At 33.8% G+C, this 25,705-nt stretch overlaps 2 protein-coding genes and 1 pseudogene across 2 annotated transcripts; 2 read left to right on the forward strand and 1 right to left on the reverse strand.

Moving 5' to 3' along the window:
- The first annotated feature begins 394 nt into the window (after nucleotides 1–394).
- On the forward strand, nucleotides 395–3,757 carry LOC130802494 (signal peptidase complex subunit 2-like; annotated as a pseudogene).
- A 3,054-nt stretch (nucleotides 3,758–6,811) lies between these two features.
- LOC130802495 (uncharacterized) lies at nucleotides 6,812–7,423 on the reverse strand. Its single transcript, XM_057666512.1, has one exon. It carries the CDS (start codon nucleotides 7,421–7,423, stop codon nucleotides 6,812–6,814), a length of 612 nt encoding a protein of 203 aa, XP_057522495.1.
- Nucleotides 7,424–10,141: 2,718 nt separating this feature from the next.
- Nucleotides 10,142–19,569, forward strand: LOC130802813 (chaperone protein ClpB4, mitochondrial). Its single transcript, XM_057666900.1, has 10 exons — nucleotides 10,142–10,646; nucleotides 12,551–12,769; nucleotides 13,076–13,310; nucleotides 13,664–13,859; nucleotides 15,165–15,219; nucleotides 15,621–15,771; nucleotides 15,945–16,253; nucleotides 16,335–16,600; nucleotides 16,988–17,917; nucleotides 18,965–19,569. The coding sequence occupies exons 1-10, from the start codon at nucleotides 10,335–10,337 to the stop codon at nucleotides 19,262–19,264; spliced, it is 2,973 nt and encodes a 990-aa protein (XP_057522883.1). The 5' UTR covers nucleotides 10,142–10,334; the 3' UTR covers nucleotides 19,265–19,569.
- Nucleotides 19,570–25,705: the final 6,136 nt, after the last annotated feature.

Raw genomic sequence — 25,705 nt, forward strand, 5'->3', positions numbered from 1 at the left:
TTTTAATTGGTTTTCACATGATTCAAATCATATATTATTAGTAATAGTAATTACACTAGTTAAATATATTCCTATTTTTGAAAATAAAGTTAACAGATTTAAATATAGTATTTAGTTGAGGGACTCTTTGGCAGCGCTCTCCTTTATGGGTATAAGTTGCCGTCGTCCTTCCTTTCAGACTATATTCATGATTTTTCTATGGGCGGAATACACTAGGTATGAAGATGATGATGATGATTTAGTTTAGCAAAAAAAATAAATTAATTACCATTATTATTTTTAGCAAAAAAATACTATCTGTAATTCACATCAATTGTCCCATTTAGTCTTTGCTCACTATTTATTACACTAATTCAATTTTAAAACAAACCTAAACAAGAGTAATTAATAGATAATGTCAAAAATCAAACGAAACATTTGCTCCGAATTGAAGGAAGTACAATATATATTGAAATATCAAAACCCCTATTCACCCATATAAAACCGTCTCACATGAGATAAACACATAATTTATTTATCTCTCGATTTAATCGCTTTAAGATTTTAAATATGTAAACCGGAATGGGCTGAAATTCTAAACCGGAAAGGAGTAAATGAAAAAAACTTGAGAGAGAAAAACACTGCTACCAGAATAGCACTCCACTTCTGAAAAACATCAATTTTAGATAGTATTTTGGAGAGGAAAAGAAAAAAACGGCGAGTGATTCAAACAACAATAAGCAGCAAAGCCCTAAAAAAGCAAAATTGTTGGATCATAATTCTATCAAACACCGCCTGGACGAAACTGCTACTGAGGTTTTTTCTTCACAGACTTGAATTTTGATTCTTAACTTTATTGGTTTTCTTCATCTTTGACTGTTTTTCTTTGATTTTGGTTGTACTCCGATCATTTGCTTTTTCTTCCTATTTGCATTGTCTTTGTTCGTTTTGTCATTCAATTCAGTAGTTTTGTAATTTTTGAATTGTTTTATTTTTAAATTGTTGGATTCTTTGGCTAACATATCTAGATTTTGATCAAGTTTTGTTGTGTGATCAGAAAATATGCTTGAAACGTTTGAATAACTCGGTACTTTTCTGTCCTTTGACTAATTTGAGGATAGTCAATTCGTATCGAGAAACCTTTATATTCCTAGTGAAGAACCAGAAATATTGGAAAATAGATGAGTTTATTATGAATTTGGAATTTTTAATGATTTGTGAAATCATGACCTATAGCATTGATCTACATGATTCATGTAGCGCACACTACTCTTTTAAGTAAGGATTTGGCATTGTTGTTGACATCATAACACTGTGTTTGACTACTTGGTTATTGTTGCACCTTGGCTTGGTAGATGAACTCTCTTGTTCATGTCTGTTTATTGGAGTTTCTTTTGGTTTTTCTACAGTGCTATCAATTGCAACTTAATTAGATTGGTACATTTGTGTTCCATAACCTTTTCAGGTTGTTAAAAGCTGTGGATATGTAGAAGACATGAGGATGAGCAATGTAAGATTTTTGATGGGTACTGTGATCGTAATCATCGGCTTGGTGGCACAATTTTACCCTCAGAAATTCCCCGATAATTAGAATTTGATCGTTTGCATCATACTATATCCTTTTCATTAACAGTTATGTCTATTATGATCACTTTCATTCAGAACAACCATTGTTTACAGCTCTGCGGTCTTGATCCATCACAATTTTTTATTTTGGCAACGTCTTGTGAACATTGCTATGATGCTATCCATCTAACAGTAACTTTATTGATGGCGTTAACATTGTATAATTAGGTTCATGTAATTTATTCATCTATATACTTTTAACACTTGCTCTTAGCTCAAATTATTTTGTGTTGGTGACCGGAAACTACTGTTATTAAGTAATATTGTGCTTTATTGTGACTGGTGATGCTTCAGCAGCTTGCCATTTTAGGCTCAATCTTGCTGTCATCTTAACATTTGTCCTGCATGTTAAAGATTTATTCATATCTTTATGTGTATTAGTAAAAAATTTGCTAGAATGCTTCCATTCAAAGTTACACAAAAATCACTTCAATAGAAAAAGATACAAAAAAATAGGAGTTGTTGTGATGTCTTTATGAATTATATGTAGAATATGGTTAATGTTTGGAAATTTTGTAACTTGAGGCTTGTCATTGAGTCATGAGTAGCCAAGTTGAAGGAATTTAGGTGGTAGGATTGGGTAGTTTTTTGACAGATGTTTAGCTAGTTCTTTCTCATAGTTGTTCTATTGTTATTAGTTTGTTTTTTACCCCTGTGTTTAAGACCTGTTTTTATGCTACAAACCTGTACACTTCCATTTTAGAATTTGATGTTGAGTCTCAGAATTTTAAGGGCTGGAAGAGGTAGATATACTTGTCAACTAAAAAGAATGCTTATGAATCTGTTCTGTGACTAAGCTACTGTAACTGACATAGAGAATCTCTGCTATGGAATGTATTTTATCCTTGACTTTCCTACACTTATATTTTCTTCAATGGTCTGTTACAGTTGATCACATACACAACTGGGCTTGTTGTCTCTTCAAAATTACCAAGGTTCTCTGATATGTACACGCTGATGATCGAAAGCGCTGATCCAAAATCAATTTCTGCAAACAAACCTGTCGAGTTAACCACGAGTGTCACCAAATGGTCTCTTCTTAACCTTGAAAAACCTACTATACATTCTTTTTATACGTAGTTTACAAGTGCATCCCTCCAAAATTTTATGTTCTTCAAAGATTACTTACATCTACATAATTTCACCGATCTTACAGGTTCACCAAGGATGGAGTTGTGGTGGAAGGTCATTATTGGAAAGATGTCGAGCGTTTAATAAATGAATACAACAAGGAGCCAAATAAGAGAAAATAAATGGCTTTACGATACATTTTCTTGCAAACGGAGATCAAACCGGAGTCCAGTGGAACAGTTTAAGGATGTACAGTCGGTAGAACTGGTTGTGTGTTCTAATACGATTTAGCATGTTAAAAGTTCCAGAATAGTGTTCCTCAAGAGTACTCTCATTAATGATTTTGCGGGAAGCTTGAAGATTACTATCAATTTTTACCGAAATTGATAATTTGATGCATATTGCATACTAACAGAGTCATTAAGAAGATCAGTTTCATTGTGCGGTAACTGGAAATCAAATGCACTGGCCGGCTGGGACTTGGTTAAATAATGTCTTTATGGGTTGTTTGGCGCATGGGATTGTAGGAAGGAAATAAAATTTTGACATTGTTTAAAGGGAAAGAGAATAAAGAATTAGAATAAAAAATGAGAAAGTTCTTATAATAAAATTCATGGGGAGAGGCAGGTAATTTAGATGACTTTTTTCATCTCTTTCTTCCAAGCCTCTAAGATGAAAAACAAGGGATATGTTTTTTTTTTATCTTTAAAGCCTCATCTTAAAAGTTTTGTATTAAAGCCTCACAAGTCCTATTTTGCTGTGCCAAATACCCTTAAAACAATATTCGTTTATCCCCCAAGTTTCTTGAATCTTTTCCTAAAATGATATTACTTGGGAAAACTTAATTCAACTAACCACGTAGTACATTAAAAAAAATAATTTCGCATCATAAACCGATATGTTATATAGGGACTTGTTCTAAATTATGAACTCATGTGTTATATGTTGCCATATTTGATTTTAAATTATATATAAGTTTTCAAATGAGATTGTATCATAATGAGATTGTTTTTATTGGATTGATTTATTGTACATTTACAATTTTAAAGTGTTCATTTATAATATTAGAATGTTTATATAATATCTAAAAATGACAAATTATAACCTTAAATCGTGGATACCAAGAGCATGTGAATATCACCTTTGAGTAACATCTAATTTCCATCTTCTAACAACTACTAGCTTTTGCAAAGAGCATGTGTTGAAGTGGATACCAAGCCAAGACTTCAATTTGTGTAAACATTGCATATTAAAATGATAGTCAAACAACAAATGATCAGAGGACTCAGGGTGTAGATCACAGAGAGGACATATATTTGTAGAAATAACTCTTATTTGCAGGAGTCTATTCCTAGTCTTGAGCTTCCTAGAAAGTGCCAACCAAACAATAAATTATTCCTTGGGGATAGAGAATCTATTTCAAGCAAACTTATCCCATCTCACAGCTGGGCCAACATCTAGGATTTGCTTGTAAACATTCAGAATAATACAAGTGGATTTGAGAATTCAAGGAAATCGCTTGTCTTTCACCTTACAGGGCTTCTTGAAAGACCAACTAGATGTAATAGGGTGGATTAAAAATTCTCCAAGAAGCCCCTTTGGTGTACACACCATACACCCATCGCACCCACAAAGACTCACGAAGAGTGTTAGTGGAATTGAACTTAATTTAGTCTCATATAAGTTAAAATTTTTATTTTCATGTAAAAACTTTTAAGCTCGTACAAATCATGTAATTGTGCAAGTACTAAGTGATTTATTAATAAGGAAAATTGACCGATAGAAGAAGATAAGTTACAAGTCAAGTATCTATCATGCATGAAAAGATACAAGGGAAGTTGAAATATGAAATTTAAATTTTATTGGAGGAATATTTTTGAATAGAAAATCATCAAAAATAGCCCCGCCAATGTAGCTAACAGGTCGAACTCTAGTTTAATTATTTTGCCTAATCCTAATTATCACGCAACACGAAACACAATCTATAAGGAAGTCATATCTAACACTACCAAAATCATATAATTAAACAAGTAAAAATTCTATTAAAATGAACTAAAACAAAATTTTTTAGTTCTGAACAATTAAAAATGGAGTTCAAGATATCCAGAATCATCACCTAATTCATGTATGAAAATCAAATAGTATTACTTATAGAAAGTGGATTTTTCAATGACTAAAAGTGATCTTATTTTAAGCTTTTGTTAGACGGATTGATATCTTTTTAGGTCCTTATCAATTAATCCTTAAACTTTCATAGTATTGGCTAAACTAATAAGAATTAAACATAAATAAATATACCTTAAACCTAAGTTAATCCTAATTTCAAAATTTCATTCTATTAACAAGGCTAGCAAAGTTCTTTAATTTATGGTTCATTTAGCCTAGATAATCATATATAAATGCATTTCCTATAATTAATCTAACAGCATCTTCTATACGAAAATTAGAATCAATTTCTTTATCCTAGATTATAAAACTACAAATTAAAAGTCACCTAAGAACATGAAAACCTTAAGTTAAATTAATAAGCATAAATCTAAAAATTAAGACTACTAAATAAACAAACATAAATTGAAAGAACAATAATTAAAAACTTAATGAGACTAATTGCAACAAAATTGTAGTCCCTCTGTTTCTTTTTGTTCTTTTTATTTACTTTTTGTACAGTTTTCAATATAAATTTTAAACCTCAATATCTTTAAATACATATAATAAAAAATTATAAAAAATACATAATAAAAAAGTATACATTAAGAGAATCTAACAAGATCTCACATGGATATATTTTATCTTTTAAACATGTGTCATCATCATCATCATACCCAGTGTATCTCGCCCATAGAAAAACCACGAGTAGGGTCTGAAGAGGGAAGGACAGGTGGCAACTCATACCCATAAAGGTGAGTGCGACCAAAGAGTCCCTCAACTTGAGGGAAAACAAGCAAAGTGCCTGCAGTGAAAAGAACTCTGTGAAGTTGAAGCCACCTCCGCAAGCCTGCATCTGAATAATAATAATAATAATAATAATAATAATAATAATAATAATAACAATAATAATAATAATAGTAATAATAATAAAAATGAACGAGAAAAGGCTAGAGAACAAGAATAACAACAGGCAAGTACAAGGAAATTAGTAGTCTGAAACACGAATGAGGCGCCTCCAACTACTTCTATCCCTGGTTAGGTCCTCAGAGAGGTGTAATTCATGCAAATCTACTTTTATTTCCTCATCCCATGTTCTCCTAGGTCTCCCTCGACTTCTCTTACCCTTTACTATGATGCTTTCTATCCTCCTTACAGGGGCATCAAAAGTCTTTCTATGCACATGTCCAAACCATCTCAATCTATTTTTGCGCATCTTCGCTGAAATAGGGGCAACCCCTAGCCTCTCTCTAAACTCATGCTTCCTAATTTGGTCCATCAATGTTTGACCGCACATCCACCTCAGCATACGCATTTCTGTAACTTCCATCCTATGTTTGAAAGTCTTCTTTAAAGGCCAATATTCTGTTCCGTACAACAAAGCTGGCCTGATTGCTACTCGGTAAAATTTACCTTTTAATCTACTTGAAAACTTCTTATCGCATAGCACCCTGGTGGCTGCTCGCCACTTGAGCCAACCCGCTTGTATACAGTGAGTAACATCTTCGTCAATCTCCCCATTATTCTGAATAATCGATCCCAGATACTTGTACTTAGTTGTACTTGTAATAACTTCTTCACCAGTGGACACCTCTGGCTCTCCAACCGGCGATGTCTCACTAAAGTTGCATTTTAAATATTCAGTCTTCGTACGGCTTATGCACATCTCTTTACTTTCTAAAACTTCCCTCCACTCTTCCAATTTATTCCTAATCTCCTCTTTAGTTTCTGCTACCAACACGATATCGTCAGCGAATAACATGCACCACGGTACCGTCTCCCAGATAGATTTAGAAATCTCTTCCATAATGACTGTAAAAATAAAAGGATTTAGTGCAGATCCCTGGTGTAGTCCTACTTTAACTGCGAAAGACTCTGTTGTCCTCACCGCAGTCTGAATGTTAGTCGAAAATCTATCATACATATCCCGTATAGCCTTAATGTACCTTAGTGAAATACCTCTAACCTTGAGGCCATCCCATATGATGTGTCATGGTATGCTATCATATGCTTTCTCCAAGTCGATGAACATCATATGCAAATCTTTCTTCCGCTCCTTGTATTTTTCCATCAGTCTCCTTAAAAAATGAATAGCCTCAGTAGTTGACCTTCCTGGCATGAAACCAAATTGGTACCAAGCTTTGATGTATTTCACTGTCTCTAAGTCTTGCTGCTGCCTAGACTTGATTTTTGCCAACCTATAAATATGCTTCTCCCCCTCTTTGGTACCAAGCTTCTGATAGAAGTCCTCATAGGCACGCCTTTTCGCCTCTGCTACTGCTTTCTTTGCCGCCCACTTTGCTTCTTTGTAGTTCTCTCTTTTTTGTATCCTATCCTCCTCCTCCATGCATGTCATAAATTCCTTAAATCTCTTGTTTTTGTCCTTTATCTTACTGTGCACCTCATCGTTCCACCACCACGACTCTTTATACGCTTTTGGTTTGCCCGACGACACCCCCAAAGTCTCTTTTGCCACTTTTCGAATGGTTTCTGTCATAGTCACCCAAATTTTATTTGCATCATTAGACTGACATGGATATCCCAGCGAATTAATCTTGCTTGACAGGGTAGTGGTAACATCACCTTTAAGTCTCCCCCACATGATCTTTTATCTGAATTCTAACTTCCTTTCGACAATTTTCTTCCTCATTTGAAACACTAGTACTAATAACCTATGTTGGGTGGGCATCTCTGTACCGAGCACCACTTTACAATCCAAGCACGAGGTCCTGTCCCTCTTGCGTACTAACCAATAATCCACTTGGGTTGCATGTCCACCACTCTTATATGAAATCAAATGTTCATCTTTTTTTCTAAAGATCGAATTTGCTATAACCAATTTCTTGCATTGGCTAGCGCAAATTCAAGAAAATTCTCCCCACTCTCGTTCCTGAAACCAAAACCAAACCCTTATGGACCGAGTTATAGTTGTCTGCCCCTCTACCTATAGGTCCATTGAAGTCACCTCTTAAGAAAACTTTTTCATCTTTAGGAATCGTCCTCATAAGGTCTCCTAAGTTATCCCAGAATTCACGCTTCACCTGGTCATCAAGCCCAACTTGAGGCGCATAGGCACTAATGATCGATACGACCTCCTCTCCCACTACTATTTTAACTAGCATAATCCTGTCGTTACACCTCCTTATTTCAACCAATTGCTTTAAGATATCATTAGACACAAGGATATTGACCCCACTATGTCTGCCGTCCAAACCAGCATACCACAACTTATAACTCTTTATGTTGAAAGCTTTCTGCCCCTTCCACCTAGTCTCCTTAACACATGCCATATGAATCCTATATTTAGAAAGCTTTATGGTCAACTCCAAAGACTTGGCTTCTAGGGTACCTATGTTCCAAGTCCCCAATTTCAGTTCTAGATTCTGCTTACGCTACCCCCTGACCCCTCCTCATTCGACCCGACCTCAGGTGCCCATAATAATACTCTAACTCTATATCCACAATTTTTAAACATGTGTCAAAAACATTAATTAAATTTCTCTTCCTTTAAGATGGAATATTCCAAATGGGAAGAACATTAAAGAACGGAGGGAGTATTAAATTGATGAATAAAATGTTTACAAACATTCTAGGAATTGAAAAGGTAAAGAAACTAAGAAAACTGGGAAAATAAAAGAACGTAAAATTAAAGTGTTTAAAAAAATTGATTCTAAAATTTTCCTTTTTTATAGGAGGTTTCTTGGGAAACAATATTTTCAATTTTTTTTGAGTTGAAACAGTATTCTCAATTAGCTTAAAATTAACCTAAAATAATAATAAAAAAATAAAATAAAACTAGTGGAAAATATAGGAAAAGACGTGCAAAATCATCTCGGACAAAAGGGAAGACTCGTTGCGTTCTGACTACTATAGATGAACAATTCCAAAACTTGACGACTTGTCACTTTTTTACCGATCTATTTTTGCGACTTTATAGAATTGGTGGCGAGTAGTTGTCGCTTGTTCAGCGGCGACTCGTCGCTTTGCCAATTGTCCATCTTCTTGCACTTTTTCAAGAGCGGCTAGTCGTGGCTTTTGGTTTTTGCTATAAGGTATTGGCAACGACTTGTCGCCTACATACTATCTTCTATGCTCGTCTAACTTCACCTGTTAGAGGTCTTAGGCCATTTCTCTAAGTCTTCGCTCTGATCTTTTAACTCCATTAGACCTATAGAAACTCCATTCTACACCGTAAAAACACATAAAATGTTACAAATAAACTCATGAGGTAAAAATATACAAATACTCCATAAAACCATGCAAAATGGTTCTAATATTTCACAAAAAATTATAAATGTTATTGATAAGTGTCGTTTGTTTTTGCTTTTAAGTTATTTCTAGGATTAACATCACTTGATTGATGTTTTTACGCTTAGCAAGATTATATTATTACTTGTGGTCCTAGGAGCCTTTGTGAGAGTATTGTGGTGGGTCTAATCGAGTCGAGTTCGATTTAGGATGAGTTGTTTCGTGGTCGATTTAAAACAAAATTTTGTGTCCATGTTAATTATTGAATAATTTTAAATTCATTTTGAAGTCGGATCAAAGTCGAGTTCAATTACAATATGAATAAATCGAATTGTCGAACAACTAGTAATAATTAAATAAAGGGAAATTCCACATGGTAGTATTTAGTTTTCATGAAACGTCAGTGATAGCACTTTTGTAAGATTTTTTCACGTGGTAGCATTCAGTTTATGCACTATTTAACTGCCGTAGCATTTTCCGTTAAATTCTTGTTAATTTCTGTTTAATTCATCATTTTGTAAGATTTTTCTACATGGTAACATCCAGTTTTTGCTCTCAAATGTTTAATTCACCATTTTAACGTTTAATTCACCGATAATTTATCAATGCCTTTAAATGTTGTAACAATTAAGTAGATATGTATTAGTACTTGAAATGCACCTTTTGAACTTATGAAATGCACCTTTTGATTTTATATATGTGCCTTTTAAATTATTTATTAGTGTTTATAATGCACCTTTTAAACTTTATAATGCCAATAATTTGAATGAAAATAAAATTATTACAACATTTAAGCGCGTTGATAAATTAATCAGTGAATTAAACGTTAAAATAGTGAATTAAATATTTGAGAGCAAAAATTAGATGCTACCTTGTGGAAAAATCTTACAAAATGATAAATTAAATGGAAATTAATAAGAATTTAACGAAAAATACTACGGTAGTCAGATAATGTACAAATTAAATACTAGCAAAAATCTTATGTAAATACTAAAACTAATATTTTGTGAAAATTGGATTTTAAATAATTTGAGGTATTATATATTTCTGTTCTATATGTACTAATTTTCCCAAGAAAGAACATAGATTCCGCTAGAAAGTTCTGAAGGGTTCAGTTCCAATTCCAAGTAGTCAATTCATTATAATCTCCTCTAACATTCCATTTCCATCATCTTGTTTTTCCTCTTCTCCAAGCTTCCATCTCAATTCTGCATTACACTCTTTAAACCACTCTTCTCTATCTCTCATTCTCCATCCTCAAATTCATGCCTCCAATGGCTGCCAGGGCCATTACAATCACCTCCAAAAGAAAACTTATTAGAACAGCTTATGCTGCTTTAACTGCTTCCAAAACCTTCTCTTCTTCTCCTTCGTCTTACCCTCTTTCTCATTCTGTCCCCTCTCTTAACCAAATTTCTAGCACAAAAACTGCTGTTCCCTGTATTTTGAGCAGTTTTGTTAATGGGGTTTTGGAGACAGGAAGTGCAAGGAAGTCTATCAATGGGGTTTCATCCTTTCCTCTTATCGGTCGTCGCTTTTACTCTGCTTCTTCTGCCCCTTCTGCAAGTTCTGGGCAGGTTTGTTTGTTTGTTTGTTTGTTTTTTTTTTTCTGTGATAAAGTTTATAAATGCATTTAAATTTTTTTTTTTTCTGGATGTCGTTGATCATCCTATGTTCACTTGTTTTAGTTATTGGGTGTTTGTTCAAATTGGGATTATTCTATTCTTTACGATTTATGTGAATTGGGTGTAATGTTCTATTATGTTCACTGGATTGTTGTTTGGTTTTTTGTGTATCCGAAATGATGGTTTTTATGCATTTCTGAAGTATCAGAATGGAACTTGAAGTAAATTATTAGGAATATTATTTTGAGCAAACTTGAGCATTTTGTTTCACCTATGTATTTGTAATTTTTCTGGGGTGTTGAAGACTTGAAGTATTGTTTTTTTTTATGTAATTAACAATGTAACTTAATTCGCTAGTTAATTTGCTTTTTGAATTCGTGATTTGCTCAAATTTACCCAAAATTGCCTAAAACCGACTATATTTAGCTTTTTTGATTTGCAATTTGGTGGAGATTAAAAAAATTATACGACACTGGTAGTTAGTTTAGATTCTTTCATTTGGGGAAAGTTTATTGGTAGGGATATGGCTTTTGAAGCTTGCATAAACTTTAGCGGGGAGTTGATTGATGAAGTTAATTCTTTAGGTGAATTGACTACGAAAATATTCTATTAGAAATGCATGTCTGAAGTAGCAAGGATATCATCTTGCTGTGTACCGTGAGCTTGTCTTAATCATGTTACATGTAGTAGTCATTGTACTTGATGCTACTTGGTGCAAGTTAGAGTGGAACATATGAACCTCCAATTTATGGTACTATTTGGTAGACTCCTTATGGAAAGCAAATTATTGGGAAACTATATTTTGGTAAGGTATACATTATTTGAGGATAATACAGTAGCAACTCTATTTTGGTGAAGTATCCAATGTGGGAAAAGTGAGATGCTACTTACATTAGTTTTAAGAGACGCAAGCAAGGCTCCCTAACGTGTTGTCCTCAAAGCCTTGGGTCTAGGTGGCAGGATGATGGCGCTAATTTCTTTGGGTGTGATTGCGAAGCAGCAAAACCCAAGGTAGAAATTAATTTAAAAAAAATCTAAAGAAATAGAGAAATAAAGAAGAAGCAAGAAAATATGACTAGTGGGTGTTTGTATAAAATAGGCCTTTTCTGAGACTAAGAGCAAACGGCGCCCTAAGATCATCTGCACTTAAGGAATTGCCTTGCCCGCACGTTTAAAACTAAGCAAATCACAGTAATGATTAAACTTTTAGCCCCTTTTGCATACTATAGCGAAAGCCAATTCCTCTAGTTATTTGAGAGGCGCGGGTACTTGAGCTGCATGGTTTAAGCATGTATGTTGCATCCTTTAATTTTAAATATGTGCTGTGGGCCTGCTATAAATGGTATCTAACTCCATTTAGTGTTAGCATTTTGCATTATGTTTAGAACTACCACCCCGTACAGATTCATTGGCTTTCTCTTGCTGTTCTTGCCCTTCATTTGGTGTGTTCTTATGATACCTATAAGTATATCATGTTAGTTTTTAGGATTGCTGATGTACTAGTTTATTTATACTGTAATCCTTGGAGGGGAGATATAGATGTCAAACTCATTGTAAGTTAGCGATTGTATGATTGGCATTTATTATTATGTTGGCATTGTCTTTGGTAACTCATCTTCACTTTGATTTTGTTCCTTCTCCCTCATTGGTCAGGTTGATTCTAGTTTGTGATATCTTTTCCCAAATTCGTACATTAAAGTGTGGTCTAGTGTTATTTGGATCTCTTTAATTTGCTTTCCCGTCACACAACACTTCCTTTGAAAAGAACTGGCTACCTTATGTCCCAATCTTTCATTAAGAGATTTCTGATGGTCTCATCCTTAATTTGGTTATTCTCAAATGTCTACTGTCGTCAGATCAATCAAACAGAGTATACTGAGAGGGCATGGGAGGCAATTGTTGGGGCCGTTGAAGCTGCACGACTGAGCAAACAACAGATTGTTGAGACTGAACATCTAATAAAGGCCCTTTTAGAGCAAAAAGATGGTTTGGCTCGTAAAATTTTAACAAAAGCCGGGTTGGACAACTCTTCAGTTTTGCAAGCCATAGATGACTATATTTCCAAGCAACCCAAGGTATGCTAACATGAACTTCATATTATACTACATCTGGTTCACATTAGTTGCTACATTTGCCTAGTAACTACTATTCATTAATCAATATTGTTACACTTATTCTTCGTGTTTGAGAAAAATAGTCCATTGGAATCATGTTTGATTTGTCTTAATGCATATTTTTATAGTATTAACTTATAATTTTTAATTAATTATGCAAAATTACAGATAATGAGGCTCAAAATAATGTATTGGATAGTATGAAAATATGAAATGTAGCAACTATATAAAATGAATTTTATGGGTCAATTACTTTGAATATTGCAGGTTAGTGACACTAGTGGGCCTATTCTTGGACCAAATCTCGGTTCCCTCTTGGACAGAGCCAAAAAACACAAGAACGAAATGCGAGATGATTTTGTATCCGTAGAGCATTTGGTCTTGGCTTTTCATTCAGATTCAAGGCTTGGGAAGCAATTGTTTCGTGATTTTAACCTCACTGAGAAGGATTTGAAGGACGCCATTCAAGCTATTCGTGGGAGTCAAAGAGTAACAGATCAAAGTATGTTTTACAGTTATAGTTTATAATAGGTAGCCATTTTCTGTGATTACAATTTTATTAATGGGGTATATAATTTCTGTAATTGACCTTTATGTTGTGCATTTATTATCGTGTACATTTTATGATTTCGAAAATGACCCTACACTTTACTTCATCTACACATTTAACCCTTTTTTTTTTATTTCATCAATATGTTTCAAATATTTTGTCAAATCCTACCTAAACCTATACGATAACTTAATAAATCAACAATTAGTATTCGTTGCATAGTCAACAAAGATAGAGGAATATTTCTTTGGCTTTTTGACCACCATTTTCTCATGTGTAAGGCGATATATATTCATTGGGTGCAGATCCAGAAGGAAAGTATGAAGCACTAGAAAAGTATGGAAGTGACCTAACAGAATTAGCCAGGCGTGGTAAACTCGATCCTGTTATTGGGAGAGATGATGAAATTCGCCGTTGTATCCAAATTTTATCAAGAAGAACGAAAAACAACCCTGTAATCATTGGTGAACCCGGAGTTGGTAAAACTGCAATAGCAGAAGGGTAAGCCGATAGAAACTTTTTGTAACTTCTTTTTCTCTTGCATTATGCTTTCTGCCTTTTAGTACATGGTTCCTTACTTCCTTATTTAGTTATGTTGGTTTTAATTGCAAATTTGTAGTTCAAGGAGTTAGAATAGAATTACTATTAAAATGTTTGATTCAATGGACCATGTAGGCTGATTTTAGTAATGAACTGTTCTCTATTCTGGTAGCCTATCTTCACAAAACTTGGTTTCCTTCATCATCTATTCAAAATCATTGGAACGAAGTTGTGAATTTTTTGATTTATTTTTTTATTCATTGACACAAATCTGTGCACTTCTTTTTTTATGTAAAGTCGCAAATGATGTTTGCTACGAAGGATCAATCTATAACCACCTCTTTGCTATCACTAATAAGGATAAAGTTGTGTATATCCGACCCCAAACTCCACTCGGTGGGAGCTAACTTAATGGCATTGGAGTAATGAAATGTTGTTAATTTCGTTTACTAACTTCAAATTTTGCTGTTTTTGATTGTCCCCTTTTTGTGTGTCAATATTAGAATATTCTTTCTCAATATTGTAATTAAGAAATTTTAACAGTAGATCCGTCAAGTTTTGATTTGAATTGAAATGTACCCAACGAGTCATAACTCATAACACACATGTAGAAATCTGAAAGAAAATATTTCTAGTTGATTTTTGTATGAATCTGAAAAATGATTCTGAAATTTACCTGAGTCATAACTCAACCGAATTTTCGACATGTTTTTCATATTTTATCAATTTTTTTACGTTCTATCTTCCTTGTCGTCACTTTGTTTGGACTCTCTTTCTAGTTGATTTTTGTATGAAACTATGAATTAATATTTCTTTGTTGAAGCCTTAAAAATAATGTATTGGTTTATTTTTATGTTGAAAAAAAAATATATAAAAGAAGTTATTTACTTATATTTTCAGGAAACTTTTAGTAATGAGGAAAAGAAACTTCTAAAATCATGACTCGCTGGGTTGACCCTAACTCAAAATCGAGAACGATTCAATCTGAAAAGGACATTTTTCGAACTAGACCCAACCCGACTTGAAAATGACTCGATTTGAAATACTCACACCCAATCGTTTTGACAAGTCTACTTAACATCTATATTGATGAGATATTGCTCCGTGCTGGTTGCTGCCAGATTAGGCCTCCTAGGATATGATGAACGTCGATTCTTGTCATGAATGTTTGTTTGATAGATTGGCACGCTTAGTGATTCCAATGTTCCTTCTTGACCCATGATAATTAATCAATGATGTGATTAAGCAGTTTGGGCTATGTTGCAGGTTAGCGCAGCGTATTATACGTGGTGATGTCCCCGAACCATTGATGAATCGAAAGGTATGTCTTCAACTGGGAGTGATATTAGTCTAAATTTTTTTAAAGTGATTGATTTTCTAGTTTATATGACCAATGATTTAAAATGACTTATTAACTTATGTGCTCTTATAATAATGTGCCGATGATATTTACTACTAAGGCTCAATCGGAGATAACTTCTTTGTTGTCATTAATAAGAGTACGGTTGTGTAAATCTCTTTGACTCATCCAACCAGCCTAGGTGGAGAATGAAATTGTTGTAGATTGATTATCTAGTCAGTCTTTTCCACTAATAGATTGGCTTCAAATACTGTTTTGGTCTGTAGGTATCTGTTTGTGGAGAAGGAAACAATAATTTCAGCCAGTTAATACTTCAATTTTCATTTTGATGTTCCAATGTGAATTGTTTCCTTCCCTTGCAGCTGATTTCACTGGACATGGGTGCACTGCTTGCTGGGGCTAAATTTCGTGGCGATTTCGAGGAGAGGCTTAAAGCTGTATTGAAGGAAGTCAGTGCTTCTAATGGCCAAATAATTCTGTTCATAGATGAGATTCATACGGTAGTGGGAGCAGGTTTGCTTCTTGTTTGCTCAATTACATATATGTTTTGAGGCATAGCCTTTCTCAATAACTTTGTTTATAACTTTGCTCATAATAAAATGAAATGAAGTTGCTGGGTTGTAATTATTTTTCGGATAGTATAAAACCGAGATTTTCTATTTTTATTTTCCACAACTTATCTGCAGGGGCCACTGGTGGTGCTATGGATGCTGGCAACTTACTAAAGCCAATGCTTGGTCGGGGAGAGCTGCGTTGTATTGGTGCGACAACGTTGAACGAGTATAGAAAATACATCGAAAAGGATCCCGCCCTTGAAAGGAGATTTCAGCAAGTGTTTTGTGGGCAACCATCTGTTGAGGACACAATATCCATTCTCCGTGGGTTGCGGGAACGCTATGAGTTGCATCATGGTGTGAAGATATCTGATGGGGCTCTAGTTTCTGCTGCTGTTCTTTCTGATCGCTACATCACTGGAAGGTTTTTGCCTGATAAGGGTTAGTAGTAGTACTTTATAAGCTTCTGATCTTTATCTTTCTGTTCTTAAGTTTTGATCTTTATCTTTGTTTTCATTTCAGCCATTGATCTTGTCGATGAAGCTGCGGCAAAATTGAAAATGGAGATCACTTCTAAGCCTACAGAGCTGGATGAGATATATAGAGCTGTGCTAAAATTAGAGATGGAGAAACTATCGTTGAAAAATGACACTGACAAGGCATCCAAAGAGCGGCTTCAAAAGTTGGAGAGTGATCTCAAATCACTGAAAGAGAAACAGAAGGAGCTGAACGAGCAATGGGAAAGTGAGAAGGTTCTGATGAATCGCATTCGCTCGATCAAAGAAGAGGTAACTTTGCATGTATTCTTTTTTTTAAATGGAAAAGTTGATATTAATAATTCAAACTTTTCCCCATCTGCTGTGAATAATTCCGACTTTGAATTTATTTTTTAATAAACCAACTTTTCCCTTAATTTGTTGTCAGCATACTGATAGGGTATGCTGATAGCAAACTAAGGGCAAAGGTTGAATTATCATAAAATAAAAGGTTATGCTGATAGCAAACTAAGGATAATGGTTGGATCATTATTATTATTATTCACAGCGGATTATACATAGCAGATGAGTGAAAGGTTGGATTATTATTATTTTTATCAATTTTTCTTTTTAAAATTCAGTATTTATCTTGTTCTTTAATCCCGATGTTGTAACTCGTAACCAATTTGTCCCTTTCAGATTGACAGAGTCAATCTGGAGATGGAAGCTGCTGAACGTGAGTACAACCTCAGTCGTGCTGCGGAGCTCAAATATGGAACCTTGATGTCTCTTCAACGCCAGTTGGAAGAGGCTGAAAAGAACCTGGCTGAATATCGGGAATCTGGTAAATCTTTACTTCGAGAAGAAGTCACAGATGTAGATATTGCTGAAGTTGTTAGCAAGTGGACGGGTATACCCTTGTCTAACCTTCAACAGTCCGAGAGAGATAAGCTGGTATATTTGGAAGAGGTTCTTCACAAACGAGTTATCGGACAGGATATGGCAGTCAAATCAGTGGCTGATGCGATTCGGCGCTCAAGGGCTGGGTTGTCCGACCCCAATCGACCTATAGCAAGTTTTATGTTTATGGGTCCGACTGGTGTAGGGAAAACCGAGCTCGCAAAGGCATTGGCTGGTTACCTCTTCAACACCGAAAATGCTCTTGTACGTATAGATATGAGCGAGTACATGGAAAAGCACGCAGTATCAAGGCTGGTTGGTGCCCCCCCTGGCTATGTCGGGTACGAGGAAGGAGGGCAGCTCACGGAAGTGGTACGACGGAGACCTTACTCGGTAGTGCTTTTTGATGAAATCGAGAAAGCTCACCACGACGTCTTCAATATATTGTTGCAACTACTGGATGATGGACGTATAACCGACTCTCAGGGTAGAACTGTCAGTTTTACCAACTGTGTGGTAATTATGACATCTAACATTGGGTCCCATCATATCCTGGAAACTTTGCAAAGTACAAAGGACAGTAAATATGCAATTTATGAGACGATGAAGAGGCAGGTTGTAGAGTTGGCGAGACAAACATTCCGTCCAGAGTTCATGAATAGGATTGACGAATATATCGTTTTCCAGCCGCTTGATTCCAGAGAAATCACCAGAATTGTTGAGTTACAGGTAAAAAAATACGCTTAAAGCCTTGTGTGTTTCAATTATTTCATTTCTTGAATAGTCTAGGACAAAGTTTTGTTTTAAGTTTTTGGCTGCAGTGTTAGACTGTTAGTCCTCTAGGTTCTTACCAATAATTGTTTTACACAAATTCTTGTGAGAGACGGTTGAGAGATTATCTCTAATTGGGTCGGCCCATTATATATTTTTTAAATTATTATAAGTAGGCATTAAGAATCATGTAAGTAGACATTTAAGATATTGAAAGTAGACATTAAGGATACGGTAAGTAGGCATTAAAAACACGGTAAGTAGGCATTAAAAACACGGTAAGTAAGCATTAATCTTTAATGAGCTGGACTTGAGATACATCTCTCAAGAGACTACCTGATTGTTTTAGGCTATATTATTTGGACTCGGGCATTGATGTCGGATACTGGCCGGTATGTGTCCAATTGTCGGATGTGTTTAAATATTCAATTTTACGCCTAAAATGAAGTGTCTAAGTGCCATACCAATGTTCGAGCATTAAGGATTGAACACGGGTAAGTGTCTAAGTGAAGCAAAATGAAGAGTTCGAGTAACATGGGTTTTAGGTGCACTAGTAGAGGTGTACATTCGGTGTTTGGGATTTCGGGTTTATTTCAATTCTTGCATGCATGTAAATATCTTGACAATTTGATTTTGTTTTGATTTTTATATGCGGGTTATTAAGAGTCAAGTCGAGTCATACTTGGTTTTGGTTAATCCGGTCAATATTGGACAACTCTTAGGTGTACACTGTAATGCTCAAGATTACGTTAGACCTGGGTTCAGGTGATTAGTAAAACTCTGCTTTCCTAGCAGAACCTTAGAAATTACTAACAAGGTTTGGAAGGATGGCAAAAGTAGATAATGAATTGACTTTATTCTGGCAGTTCAATATGACTACGCTCTATTATTACACAATTTTACTAGATTTTTGCCCTCATTGCTCGGAAGTTCTTATTTTCACTTGACGGGATATCATCTTGCCGACTTTTTCAAAAATTAACATAAACTCCAATTTTGATGTAGCTGAATCGAGTGAAAGACAGGCTGAAGCAAAGGAAGATTGATCTTCATTTCACAAAAGAAGCCGTTAGCCTACTTGGAACTCTCGGCTTTGACCCTAACTACGGAGCTCGACCAGTCAAGCGAGTTATCCAACAGATGGTCGAGAACGAAATCGCAATGGGAGTTCTGAGAGGAGACTATGCCGAAGAAGACTCTGTCGTCGTTGATGTAGACACGTCATCATCTGCCAAAGACCTAAACAAGCTAGTCATCAGAAAACTCGAGAATAGCCCAGAAAATTTAATGGCAGCAAACGACTAATATAGAAGTATCCCTCATAAATATCACTCACCAGTCACCATATATCGAACTGTAAATGGAAAGAATGTTCAACGTCATCGCCTTTTGCGTCGATTTGAGGCTAATTACTATATTCTTGTAATTTCGGTAGGCCTTTCTACTTAATAAAGGCGCGAGTTGAATTTTCAGCTCGTGGATTTGATTCTGTGTCGTGTTGAATGCAATTGTACCGTTGTTGTCCCGGGGTGGGGAATGCTTGCAAATTCTTTCGACTTATTACTGGGTACCCAGCTAGTTTATGCAAGAGATATTCAAATGTGATTGATTATGCTGCTGGTCCTTTTGGCTCAAATGTGTGGCTATTTCTGTTTTTCTGGCCCTCGATTTACTTGTGGTTGTGGAGATGAAAGGAATGGCCAGGCCCAGGGGGTCTGAAATATCTTAGTTGGTTCGTGCATTCGGTTATGTACCGGTGTTGTTCTTGTTCATAAATAAACCGTCATGCTTGATTAGAGGCTTGTTCAGCACAAAGTAGTTGTGAGGTAGTTGCTAGCTGTTTAGATAGTTGTGAATTACATTGACTGATCTGGGTAGTTGTAGCTGTTTGATTTAATGTCTAAAGTATTAATGTTTGATAAAAGTAATTATTAGAATATAATTTGTTATTTTAACTAATTTCAAATAATTAGTTATTTATTTGTTAAATTTATAATTATTTGATCTAATTTATTAATTTAATTTTGATATTATTTTGACAAAACTCAATATGTAGTTTCGTAAGATATTGGATTCTTTTGTATTAAAAACAATAGCATTACTCTACCATATATATCAAGGAAAACTCAGAAATCAGAATTACCACTATAAAATTTCCAAAAAAAAAAAAAAAAAAAATTAAACTCTAATATTTTAAACTTTGCCATTACAAAAAATAACGTTGGTTGGTGGAGCATCTCATGTTAGATCCTTCAATGACGTTTTAGGTAGATCTATCATGCAATATGCAAGCCAAACAAACTAGTAAATATCGCATATCTCTCAAATCTTCCATGTCTAGTAGACCTAAGACAAGTCATTCAAAAGGGGGGAGTGGTTCTCAAATCTATTGTCAATTTCCTTTCACCATTCATATGCTAATTATGTATAATTGTTTATTTGATTATAAATGGTTTCTCTAAGAGACCATTTTTAATTGAGTTAATTTATTATATATTTTTTAAAATTTTGTAAGTAAATATTAAAAATGATGTAAGCAGACATTTAAAATATTGAAAGTAGCCATTAAGGATATGGTAAATAAGCATTAAAAATAACATAAGTAGACATTAAGAATATGATAAATAGACATTCATTTAATAGGCTGGTTTGAGATATGTTTCTCAAAAGACCAGTTGTTTGAATCTTCTACTTGTTTATATTTTCAAATATTTATAATCTATAATTATGTATAAAATATAAATGATTAAAATTATACTTATTAATAAAGTTAATATAACAAGTATAATAAAAGGTAACAAAGTACAAAAAGTTTCCTATATCATTTTGTAATCACTAGTTGATAATGAAAACATGAAGTATTAACTTTTACTAACATATTATATTCTCCTTTGACTAAAAATTGTCATTCCCTTGTAACAAAAGAGTTTACTTATTTTGACTAATAGCTACAGATAAAAGATATTTAAAATAGATATGATATTTAACGACTTTGTAATCGAACTCAAATTTCACTCGAGTTTAAAAAAAATTTAAAATTAGGTAAAAATCAATATAAACATAAAATTCAATTTTAAATTAATTCAAAATGCTAAATTTAAAATCAACTCGACGATCTGAATTAACATCTCTAGCCACCATGATACATTATAGTTAGGGGTGTTCATTCGGGTGATCGGGTCAATTTCGGACGGGTGTCATTCGATTCGGTTGTATTTCGGATCGGTTATATTTCGGATGCGTGCTGCGACGGGTCACACTTGGGTCGGGTCGGTTAGTCACGGTTCGGTTGAAGATCGATTATACGAGCTATCGGATTAGCATCAGTTCGGTGTTGATTGAAGTTCGTGTCGAGTTTCAATCGGTCTCGGGCTGTCATCGGTTAATAATTGGTTCGATTTTACCAGGTACAAATCGGGTTCGGGTATTTTTCAAGTAGAATTCGACTACGAATTGCGAATTACTAATTACTATTGATCGAGTCAGTATTAGATTAAGTTGTTAGTCATTTTTAATTAATGATAATGTTCCTTTACTTAGCAAAATAGTGAAAATGCAAATCAATTAGTGATCATTATTACATTGTTTCTTTTACTTGTTTTACCGGAAATGAAAATTATAAAGTTCTATCAATTTTCATCTAATTCGATTAAAAGTAGTTGAATAAACATTGACCATTGATTATTAACTCTAAATATATGAAATCATGTATTTATAAAATTTATTTTATTAAAATATTAATTACTTTATTAGAAAAACTAATATGATTGAATATGAGTCGATCATATTTCTATGTTAAAAGTTGGTTCAGGTTTACAGCAGTTCGATCTAAACTTCGTTCCGGTTAATTCGTTTTAGTCGGATTGAGTTCGGTTTCGAGCATGATTCGGGTCGGGCATTATTAGGTTCGGGTAATCTCGGTTAACAGTTATGTGTTGGTTAGAAAAATCAGTTACAGCTCGGGTTCACTTTTCCCATTTTCGGTTGTCAACCGATTCAGGTATAACTTCGAATCGAGTAATGTCGGTTTGATAAACCTAAAAAAAGAACACATTTTCCCAGGCCGATTTACTTCGATTTCGGATTAGATTTCGAGTCGGATCACTTTTGAACAACTCTAATTATAGTATACCCGTTTTTTTTGCGCTTGTTTGACAAAAAAGTAAAAATCTTCAAAATTGAAGATGCAACGTGGCATAGTGTTGGCTCCGGGTATAATGGAGCCCCATGACTCCATATCCTACCTAACCAAAGAAATGAAGTGGGGTCGGGTACTCGGGTCAATAGGGGATTTTTTTATTCTAAATAAATGATTTCGTCGGTGAAATAAATATGGGCTGCTGCTTAATTTTCTTGGTCCATGCTTTTATTGATGTTATATCCAACAAAGTTATTTGTTGTGAGAGACCGTCCATCTTATATAACAGTTTGTGAATCTCTCACTATAATAGAATAGTTTGAGTCAGAAGTCGGATTTCTTCTCTGGTAATGTTCACTTTGTCATTAAGATCTTACCCTCGAACTGCTCATGAAACTGATACACCTGCAAATAATAAAATAATTTTACAGCAAGTCTTCTTATATGAGATTGTGACTGAATATATATAATCAACTCATTTTCTAAATTGATCACTTTATAATTATATGTGATTACTTTACGAATATAAGTGATCATAAGCGATCACTTAAAGGCACGTATACATTGAAACGGCCTAATAAAAATGATTTCACCGTTAGATTGTCTTATTAAGAATTTTTATAATTTTGTAAATAAATAACAGTGGTTTGTTTAACATAGGAATTAATAATAAGTTTTAATACCTAAAAATTTATTTTATTTGTTAAATTGTTAGGAAATTCTCAAAGTTGTTTGTTTGCAACGTAGTAATTTTAATGGTTATCATTCAAGGGGTATGTAGTATGTACAGTACATTTATTGAATTTCTATGAAGTGCTGGAAGCTATACGTACTAATAGGAACTAAAATTTTCTAAGAATTTTGTTGTTTACATTTTTAAATTTTTATTACAGGGTAGAAAACGGAAAAGTGAGACTTGAACTCACGATTTTAAATTCCTATAAATATTATGTGCAAAGTTAATTATAAAAACAAAAATAAAATTCCTAACATTGAAGTATCAATCAAGTTTCAGCTGTCTCAAAGTATAATAGTAGGGTGTTTCACAAATGGCTATTTGTTGTTGGATGTTGATTATTGATTTATTTGACCAATTAGAAATATTAATTTTTTCTTCTTGACTTTAAACTAGCTGGACAAGTTAGCTATTTAAGAAAATGTTTAATAAAATTATTGATTTTTACTGTTTATTAGATAAAAAGTAGGCTAACAAGCTAAAGTCCCAATGAGGTGTTTGGTTTTTAGCTTTTCGCTTAGTTTTTTAGTTGGCTTTTGACTTGTTGGTTGGCCAAACAGCCAAAAAACGTGTTTGGTAAATGACTTTTTAAGCAGTTGAAAAGTTGGCTTTTAAGCCAAAATAAAAAAGCTGCTCCAACTAGCTTTTTTGTTGGTTTTTAGCCTGTTGGCCTACTTTTTCTCTAATAAATAACTAACAGCCAATATTTAAATTTACCAAACATCTCCACAAATAGCTAGCTTTTTCAACTAACTTAAAAGCCAATAAAAATAGCTAATATTTTCAGCTGGTTAAACAAGCTAACTAAAAAAACCTACAGCCAACAACCAACAGCCAATTGTCAAATATCTCCAAAACCTAACAATTCAATTTTTCATTTTGGCTTAAAAATTAACAGTACTTTACCAAACAATTTTTTTTTAACTTTTTAATCAACCAAAAAGTAAAAAGTCAAAATGAAGTAAAAATTATTTACCAAACATCCAACTTTGTGCTGGTACAATATTGTACTAGCAAATGCCAAATTATAACATTTTTCCATTGTCAGTAAGTCAACTTCTCTAATTTACAAAGAAATTACTTCATATAGGAGTAAATACAAATCATGAAATGGTCAAATCTGTATGAATGTAGTGGGTCTAATACTTTTAAAACTATCTTCTTCTATGCCTTAGTACGTGGGAAGGGTTAGGGAACATAACAATCACTGTCTGAACTCATGGATTTAATTATGTTTCTTAGAATTGTCTAAGATATTAATTAGAAGGAAAAAAATAATTTTTCTTAAGACATTAAATTTTTTTTTATTATTTCTAAAAATGTAAGTATAATTTATATTTTATGGTGAAAGTTAGTCATCTCTGAAGCCTTACATGTTTTGCTATTTATAACAATGTCAATGTCTTGATCCAAAATTTGAAAAGATATCATACATGATACAACATATACTAAAATAAAGTTATAATTATAAGAATGAGCATGTGTTAAATTTCATCTCAAAATTTTTGCATTTCGAATATTCTTTAACTCTTTTGTCTCTCTTCTTTGTAATTTTTTACTTAAATCAAAATCAACCTACTTTTCAATAGCCATCAAAATCATAAAAATTTTGCCAAAATCACTCAAAATCATCCTAAATAACCAAAATAACAATTATAAAGGCACAAACAATAGTCATGCAGAAGATAACTATCGTTGGGCTAGAGCTCATACTTGGTGTCTCCAACTTTTTCTTAGGCTTGCCACGAAATTCATTCTATCAATCGTGATTTTTGTCGCTCTTCTTATATTTGCATCGGTGGTCATACTTTTCCTAAGCCTAAAAAATTTCAATCTATTTTCACACATCTTTATAGAAAAAAGTGCAACCCTAACCTCTCTCTCAAAACATGGTTCGTAGTCTTTTCAAATCGGGTGGGTCTACACTTTCACCTTGATATTCACATATCTAGTACTTCCATCTTTGCTCAGATATCATCTTCGATGGCCAACACTCAGCTCATACAATAAGTTAAGTCGAACTATAACTCGGTAAGATTAACCTTTTAATCTAGTCGGAAATATCCTACCACAAAATCACTAATAGATGCTCTTTTTTAAGCCATCTAGCTAGAACTTGATACGTTACATCTTCATCAGTTCCCCGTTACTCTGAAGCATTTAACTTAAATATTTAAAGTTGTTCGTTTGTGGAACAACATCTTCTTAAACAGTCACATGAGGTCCCCTGTTTGATCTTTTCCACTAAAACTGCATAGTAAGTATTCAATTTATAGCAACTTATTCGTAACTCTTTTTTTCTAGAGTCACCTTCATTCTGTAGACTCGAATCGACTTCCTTACTATTCTACAAGCACAATATCATGATTAAAAAGCACACACCAAGGAACACTTTCACGAATAAATTTAGATAACCGATCAACTATTAAATCACATAAGAAAGAGCTTAAGTTTAATCTTTAAGAAAAATCCAATTCTATTGTGAAAAGGCACAATTATTTTCTCCATAGGTAACTTAATGCTAGTTTTGACTCCATAATACATGTCTTGTATTTCCTTAATATAATACCTTCTCTGCATTCTCTTAGCATCAAGGCAATTTCATATAATTAATGGTATGTAGTATAAGATGAATAGCTTTCATTTTATTCTTGATCTTCGTGGCATAAATCCAATTTGGTTTTTGATATGCTAGTGAATCTCCTCATACGCGCTTATATCAAATTTTCTTTTCCATAACTTCTTCGTATGACACATGAGTTGTATTCCTTGGTAGTTGGAGTAGTTTTGGAGATCTATCTTGTTTTTGTAACTGGGTACGTGTATACTTTTTCTTCAGTCGTTGGACATCTTGAGTTCGATTCTCACATAA

Source organism: Amaranthus tricolor, chromosome 16, assembly GCF_026212465.1.
Source record: "Amaranthus tricolor cultivar Red isolate AtriRed21 chromosome 16, ASM2621246v1, whole genome shotgun sequence".
Taxonomy (NCBI): Eukaryota; Viridiplantae; Streptophyta; class Magnoliopsida; order Caryophyllales; family Amaranthaceae; genus Amaranthus; species Amaranthus tricolor.